Here is an 8293-nt window from a genome sequence, read left to right as displayed (position 1 = left end):
ACCACAATGACCACCACCACCACAACAATGACCACCACCACCAGTTACGTTATATTACCTCTTTACAGTTTCAGACCTCAACAAATCATGGATTTAAGAAACCACAAGCATTCAAAAAGCTTCAATGTATTCATCATGACATCCACTTTACTATCTACATTACCATTTTTTGTTAGCGGCTATTCCATATCAGGGGCCAACGACACTGCAATTTACCTTCCACAATCCCCATGCATCCTAGGGGAAGACACACAGTACGGAGGGTTGACTTTAAACTGCTCCTACCACAGTATTGAAGAATTTATTCCAGACTGGATCCCCAACAGAACGACCACTATCAAGTTGAACAACAACCTGATCAAAAGATTTCATAATGACACATTTATCGGAGCCCCTGGCCTCAGGTATAGTTTATTGCTTCCGTCTTAGACTTACTTATTTCATTTTGATGAGGATGGGAATGATCATTAATGATGATAGCAATAATGATGACGAAGATGATGATGATGATGATGATAATGATGATGATGATGATGATGATGATGATGATGATGATGATGATGATGATGATGATGATGATGATAATGATGATGATTCTTGAAAAAATAGTTCCATATCAAATTTTAAAACACCATGAATGATGTGGTCTCACAGAGTGATTTCCATCAATTAACAGAGCAAACTATAGCACGGGTGGTGAACGACCCACTTATCATCATAGATAAATAATTATCAATTTCTTTTCTCTATTTGTTAGATCTTTGGCCTCCTTTTTACACAATAGATCATGAATTACTGTCAACAGTCTTGAGCTTAATTTAGAAATTCTGGTTCATCTTTGAATTGGTTTTGATATTATTCAGCTAACTGAAAACAGGCAAATATTACAAGATATAGGTCCATCTAAGTGCTAACTGGATTATTGAGTCCCTCTAAGCTTAGTGCTTGGGTCTAGTTTTTTGGTTGCCCCTTTATCAAAAAATAAGAGTAGTAAATTCTCTTTGTTATCTCAATTACAAAGATGATACTTAGTTATTCAATTTATAGTATATTTGTGTCCATCCATTTTTTGTCCTTAGTTTTCGTTTTATCTCTCTCTCTCTCTCTCTCTCTCTCTCTCTCTCTCTCTCTCTCTCAAAACTGAGCTTTTGGGATCAAGTAGAATAATATAAATGAGTATCATCTGCATTATTCATATAACATTTGGAATCAGTTGCTAGGTGGGAGAAAGAATAGACAAATTGTAAGAAGAGCCGAAAGCGTTGTGCTGTCCAACCTGCCTACATAAAATACCATCTATGAAGACTATTCCTATAATAAAAATTTGAACATATTGAAAGATAAGCATCATCCTCTATTTTTAGAATATAAAACGTCAGGTAGATCAGGCAGGGTGATAAGTATAAAAGCCATAACAAAGCGTTTTAAAAATGACTTTGTACCTTTGCACCTCGAAGAGACTTTCTAGAAGTGGCATTAAGATGGAGATCGAGTACAGTATGGATTGGTGAACAGTGGGTATGAATGTATTATATTATGTAGTTATAGAGATAAAAAAGGTACGTAATACGAGAGGAGAAGAAGGTTTATATATATATATATATATATATATATATATATATATATATATATATATATATATATATGTATAACTTTAAGGAGTGAGTGAGAGAGAGAGAGAGAGAGAGAGAGAGGAGAGAGAGAGAGAGGAGAGAGAGAGAGAGAGAAGTAGATAGATAGATAGATAGATAGATAGGATCAGATAGATAGATAGATAGATAGAGAAAAGATAGAGAGAGAGGGAGAGAGAGAGAGAGAGAGAGAGAGAGAGAGAGAGAGAGAGAGAGAGAGAGAGGGAGAATTTGAACGGTATGAGAGGTTTATTCTTATGTGGTTAGTTATTTCAAACTTTTTGTTGGATCAATTCTATATCATTGTATTTCCTTTTTATTATTTATTTGCTTAATTATTTTCAGAACTCCCAAAGTAAATTTCAAGAAGTGGATAAATAAAGTTCGTCTTATCTATCTTATGATAACAAAAATAATTTTCTACAAATATTTGGAAAAAAAAAAACACCAGAGGGAGCTCCTTTTTTATTTGTATTTTTTTTTTAAACTGTGACATGCGTCCTGTTTATTCTCTAAACACCAAAATTACGGTTTTGTGGTCTTGTGGTATGAAACTCGCTTGTTGATCAGCAGGTCCCTGATTCGAGTCTAGGTCTGAAAGTTTAACAGGTATAAAACAAAATACCTGGCAATTAACAGCGTTGTCCCGGCTTACAAATGGGTAATATATTATTACAAGCATTATGTCTCTTCCACACGGATTAAGTGTTGCTATTGGCTTGAGAATCCCAGTAAAGCGCTTTGAATGCATTTAGTGGATATTACGCTAAATAAAAGCTTGCATTTTATTGATATAAAAATTATTTTGGCCTAATTTGTTATATGATATGATAAGATATGTTATGATATGAAATGATACGAAATGATTTATAATATGATATGATATGATATGATATGATATGATATTATATGATATGATATTATATGATATGATATGATATGATATGGTATGATATGATATGATATGATATGATATTATATGATATGATGTGATATGATATGGTATGATATGATATGATATGATATTATATGATATGATATGATATGATATGATATGATATGATATGATATGATATGATATGATATGATATGATATGATATGATGTAGATATGATATGATATATAATATTATGATGTAATATGTTGTGTTATGATATGATATTCTGAGATATGATATGAATGTTATGATATGATATGATATGATGTTATGAATGTTATGATATGATATGATATGATATGATATGATATGATATGATATGATGATATGAATGTTATGCTATGATATGGTATGATATGATATATGATATGAATGTTATGATATGATATGGTATGATATGATATAATATCAGACTACATCTGCTTCCACAATTAAATTCAATAGGTTCTAAAAGCACGTTATTTTTAACGTTTCAGATATATCGACATAAGCAGTAATTTGTTGACGTCACTTCAACCAGAGTGGTTTCGCGGAATCAATTCACTACAAGTGTTTAAAGCGGGCTTTAATCAGCTCCAATTGGATACGACTTCTTTTACTCGTAGCGTTTTTCATCTTTTTCCATCCTTGATTTCTCTAGATCTTGGAGAGAACAAGAACATAGATGTAAACGGAAGGTATCCAGATTTTCTTCTCAAAGGTCTCTATCATTTGAAGGAACTTACTCTTGACACATTTGCTACTGATTTACAATTTGGATCCATTTTTCATAATATCACAACTATGGAAAGTCTAACTTTGACTGGAGGAATGCGTCGCATTCGAAATGACTCATTCCAAAGTTTTAACCACATACCCCTTGGAACTCTCAGGTTTGAAAGGCTGGATTTGTTGAAACATACAGAGACGGACGCCTTTTCGCATTTGACATCGCTAAAAAATCTATTTATGTACCGGGTCAAACAGGATTTGGATGTGACTTTATTAAGCCTGAAACCTTTTGCAGGGAGACATTTTGTCAATTTACAATTTGACGTCATGGGTCACGATTTTAGGCAAATGTCTTCATTTGAAGGTAAAAAAGTCATAACGAATTATAATGGACAATACCTACGACTGATCTGCATTGAACATTTAAGCCTTCTTAGCAGTCAGTTGTTGGCGATTTCACACGAAGTTTTTGCCAGCGAGACTTTTGCAAATTGTCTAAAATCTTTAAACCTACGAAACAACCCAATACATGGAGAAGTTAACGCGGCTTTTGAATTAATTCATTTCCACCATTTGAAGTCTTTGATCGCGACCAGCGCACCAATTGACCCCGAGAAACTTCCAACTTGTCCAAAATCGTCTTTCCCTGAGTTGAGAAAACCAATAAATAGATTATATTCTGAATCGCCAACAATCAGTTATAATAAAGTCAACACTAGGGACATAATTGCAAAGGTAAATAGCGATACGAAAGTAGGCGATTACGATTTTAAAAATTACAGTGGCTCAACAAATTGTACAAAGTTACTGACCTCGATCTTTACAAATAACGATATAGCAATGTCGTCAAATTCGTCGATTTTATCATCTGCGCGCTGTTTTGGGATTTCCCCGAGTATCAACTACGTGTTTCTTTCTGATATTGCCACTAATATGTTGAGTCTGGACTACACTGTTGCATTTTGGCCTAACAATCTAAAGGAATTGTATTTTGCAAATAATGGGATCAAGGATATGTCAGGTCAATTGACTGGCCTGGATCGTCTAGAAATCCTAGATGTTTCATACAACGATGCAAAAGATTTAAAGCCTTACTTTTTCGATCATTTCCCATCGTTAAAAACTTTAATCATGCAAAGATCACAGTTGGATATTTCCTTCGTCGCTAAGTCAAGTTCCAGATTATTCTCCAAATTGATAAACTTAGATACGCTAGATCTATCTGACAATGGATTAAACTTATTTTCTCCCGATACTTTTAAAACATCAAAGCTTAAAGTTTTGATACTTGCAAAGAACCGGTTTAAATCAATTCCATTTGACATGAAGAATACCCCAGAACTTTGTTTGCTCGATCTATCCTATAACTCTATCTCTGCTTTGTCCGAAAACGAAATGAGCCAACTCGACCTGCAAACGACAAATTCCAATGGATGCTTCTCTCTCGCCCTTGAAGGAAATGTTTTGTCATGCAGCTGCTCTAAGTTCAGGTTTATACATTGGCTTAAAACAACATCAGTTCAATTGGATCATGGCGGGAACTATCCTTGCATTGCAGAAAATGGAGCACTCTCGAACACTTCAGAATTTCATGACTTAGACACCTTCTGGAGGAGTTGCCATGGCCAACCAGCCTTTCTCGTCAGCATCACTGTACTTGCATTGATGCTTTTAGGCTTCACAGCCGCTGTTCTCCTACACCACTTTAAAACACGCCTCGACGGCTATATTTATCAGGTTGTTTTGAAAAAGATTAAACCCAAAACGCATTCTGACTACTCAATAGGGGTAGATATTGAGTACTCCGATCAAGACGCGACCTTTGTCTGTATTCCATTGAGATTTTACATCGAAAAAGATCTGGGTCTGACCACGTTTGTAAGACACAGAGATCTACTTCCAAACCAATTTAGAGATGCGTCTATCTCACAGGCGATAAACAGATGCTGGCGAGTACTTCTTGTGGTGACAGATTACTACTTGAGGTTTGACCGGTGGTCATTCTATGCAATGAAATTGGCCTCGTCTTCTGTGACAGCCACTAACCAGGGCAAAGTTGTCTTGCTGGTAGAGGCCGGTCTGGAGAAAAAGATTCCAATGTGTCTTCTGAAGGCTGCACAAGAGGTAAACGTCATCGTTATAGAAAGAAAAGCACACGAGATAGACAGCAATATCAAGATGCAACTTAGGACAGCTCTGAGTTCCAATTCGGAACATTGAGTGGGACCGGCGCGTATGTTATTTATACCATGAACTAAAGTGATTAGAGAAGTGTCAGAAGACAATAGAGAATAAAAGATTGTTGCAGTGATGGGAATTGAACTTGATACTTTCCCATCCTAAGGGGAGTTCCATCCAAAATTATCCCAAAGTTCAATGAATCTGAACTTTCTGAAGTTGTCTTGACTCCAAATACCGTGACAGCTACTTACTGCTCCATGTAGCTAGTTATTATTGTTGTCTTGTTAAAAATTGGTTCTTTTAACGTGATTGTGAGGATTACACGATTTCATCACCATCATCATCTCTACTATCACTAACATATCATCATCATCATTACCATCCTCCTCCTCCTCCTCCTCCTCCTCCTCCTCCTCCTCCTCCTCCTCCTTATCATCATCATCATCATCACCATCATCATCATCCTCCTCCTACTCCACCTCCTCCTCCTCCTCCTCATCATCATCATCATCACCACCATCAACATTATCATCATCATCATCATCATCATCATCATCATCTCCTCCTCCTCCTTCTCCTCCTTTTCTTCTTCCTCCTCCTCCTCCTCATCCTCCTCATCCTCATCATCGTCATCATCATCATTATAATAATGATAATAATAAATGTTCTATTAATCAAAAGAGACAAGTAGCTCCCTGTTTAACTCGTTTAATAAATGAACAAAAGATGCAATATTTACCGGAATTATAAAAGAAGGCTTGGCAGGTTTTTTAGTCACCTGATATTGCGTATAAACTTTTTTCACAGTGATGCCAAACTGCTATAAAGTGTTGACTGTATAAAGTAATAAACAAAAATGTAAATAACAGCTTTGAAACCCCCCCCCCCCAATACATAAGACGGAACGTTTCGCGCTCAAATCCCTTCTTCAGCCAATAAGAAAACAATTGCCGACAAGACATAATAGATGCTTTTTTGCCATCTGTTTAGTCTGTTTGTTTTTAAGGATTTTACGGCGCTTGCAACACATTAAGGTCATATCAGCGCCAGTAAGGAAGAAATGGGATAGTAAAAAGTTCTATAATTACAATTAAAGCATCCAAGAATAAGGCAGACAAAGGGGAATTGGTTCAGTTAGGGAACAAATGTAGATTCCAAGAGCGCACTATCAGTGCACTTAGTTTGAGATCACTAAATGTCTCATCCAGACATAAGCAAAGGTCCCCGCCAAGGGGAACACATTCAATTGTTTACAACTCATACATACGTAAAAGGAAAAATAATACAGTACATTACAGAGATGATTTACGAGGAAAATAATATCATCTCCAAAAACTAGCTATACATTTGACTGTTCCCCTCCCAGCCAGGGCCAGGACTAAACCAAGTATTCTCCTTCCAAGACAAAGACAGAAAGCAAGTTGGAAAACAGATTTAGGGGGTTGGAAGACAAGTATGTACCTCCCCGCCCACTATGGGAAGTTTGGAACCCCACCCAGTTTGCCGTCTGTCTGAATGTTAAATGATAAATCCACTTTATTTGTTTCTTTTTGCTATTGACTGAATAAGGATTTTGAGCCCGAAACGTAACGGGTTTGGTAATTTCTTCTTTATCAAAGCTGTTATATTCATTTTTGTTCCGAGCTTATTAAAAAAATATAGTTTAGATAATTTTTCAGTAAACTGTTTCATCCTTGAGTAGTAACAAAAAGTTCAAAAAGAAAATTGCTGATAAAGGTTATGGGCCCGAAACGTCCGTTGGGAGTAATGTTTCCATCAAAAGTCTTTCCATTTTTTACCTTTTTGTTCGTATTTTTACGACCCCAGGCCTCAATTAACCCCCACCCCTCTCCACTGTATTGATGCTATGCGCCAAGGTAAAATACTCACATCAGCCAACCGGATGCAACTAACCAATGCACAAAACTAAGTGATACCTTGAGCGTGTATAGTCTCATTGAGATAGTGAGAACAGACGGAATGGGATAAATGATAAGAAATATTCTGTTGGTTTATGCTTAGTTACGGGTAAACCAACAATACTCTTCAACAGTAACGTCACTTCCTTCCTAATGACGCATGGTAACTTTGTAACACTGGCTCTAAACTAAGGAACAATGGCGGACGCCCGTATGAAATATTTCTCCGGCGAGCATAAAGGGTATCCAGAGGAAAAAAAACACATACAATCGATCACGTTTTGACTTTTACACATTCTGATCACAAGACATATGAAAAGTTCTAGCCAGCATGAAAAATAAAAAGTAATGATTTTCTTTGTTTAGAACCAAGATGACTGTCGTTGCCGGGCGGCGTGACACCATACTATTGAATCGTATTACAGGGTGTTTAACATAGTAACCAGTATATTTTTGACAAATCAAAATATGGAACTTGTGAAACACTTTCACACTTTCTCGGACAAACATGGTTGTTTTTTAACAATGGCATGAATGAAATCGACCTCTCTCTCTCTCTCTCTCTCTCTCTCTCTCTCTCTCTCTCTCTCTCTCTCTCTCTGTGTGTGTGTGTGTGTGTGTGTGTGTGTTTTCTCTCTCTCTCTCTCTCTGTCTGTGTGTGTCTTTTTTTTCTCTCTCTCTGTGTGTGTGTTTTTTTCTCTCTCGCTCTCTCTCTTTTTCTCTCTCTCTTTCTCTCTCTCTGTCTCTCTTTCTTTCTCTCTCTCTCTCTCTCTCTCTCTCTCTCTCTCTTTCTCTCTCTGATCATTATTTTTGTTTTTATAACACCAAATGGCTGAGACTAGTTATCATACGAATTTCTCAACCACATTATAAACGTTTAAATTACACATAGTTTTCAGTGTTGGTTTCATTGA

General features: G+C 36.3%; 1 protein-coding gene across 12 annotated transcripts in view; it reads left to right on the top strand.

Annotated features, from left to right (window-relative positions):
* Positions 1 to 6140, top strand: part of LOC144979750 (toll-like receptor 2) — a 22956-nt gene extending 16816 nt beyond the window's left edge. For 10 of the 12 annotated variants that reach the window (XM_078926737.1, XM_078926732.1, XM_078926736.1 and 7 more), the window contains 2 exons: positions 69 to 404; positions 3045 to 6140. In XM_078926737.1, the coding sequence (XP_078782863.1) occupies positions 88 to 404; positions 3045 to 5499 (2772 nt within the window). In that variant the 5' untranslated portion in view covers positions 69 to 87 and the 3' untranslated portion in view covers positions 5500 to 6140. The remainder of the gene's footprint in view (positions 1 to 68; positions 405 to 3044) is intronic. The other 2 variants (XM_078926739.1, XM_078926738.1) reach the window with 1 other exon arrangement.
* The last annotated feature ends 2153 nt before the right edge of the window (positions 6141 to 8293 follow it).

The sequence above is a fragment of the Berghia stephanieae genome, chromosome 9 (genome assembly GCF_034508935.2).
Source record: "Berghia stephanieae isolate SIO BIC M18660-M18661 chromosome 9, UCSD_Bste_1.3, whole genome shotgun sequence".
Lineage (NCBI taxonomy): Eukaryota > Metazoa > Mollusca > Gastropoda > Nudibranchia > Aeolidiidae > Berghia > Berghia stephanieae.
Note: the sequence above shows the minus strand (reverse complement) of the source record. Positions and strands in the feature narration are given on the sequence as shown.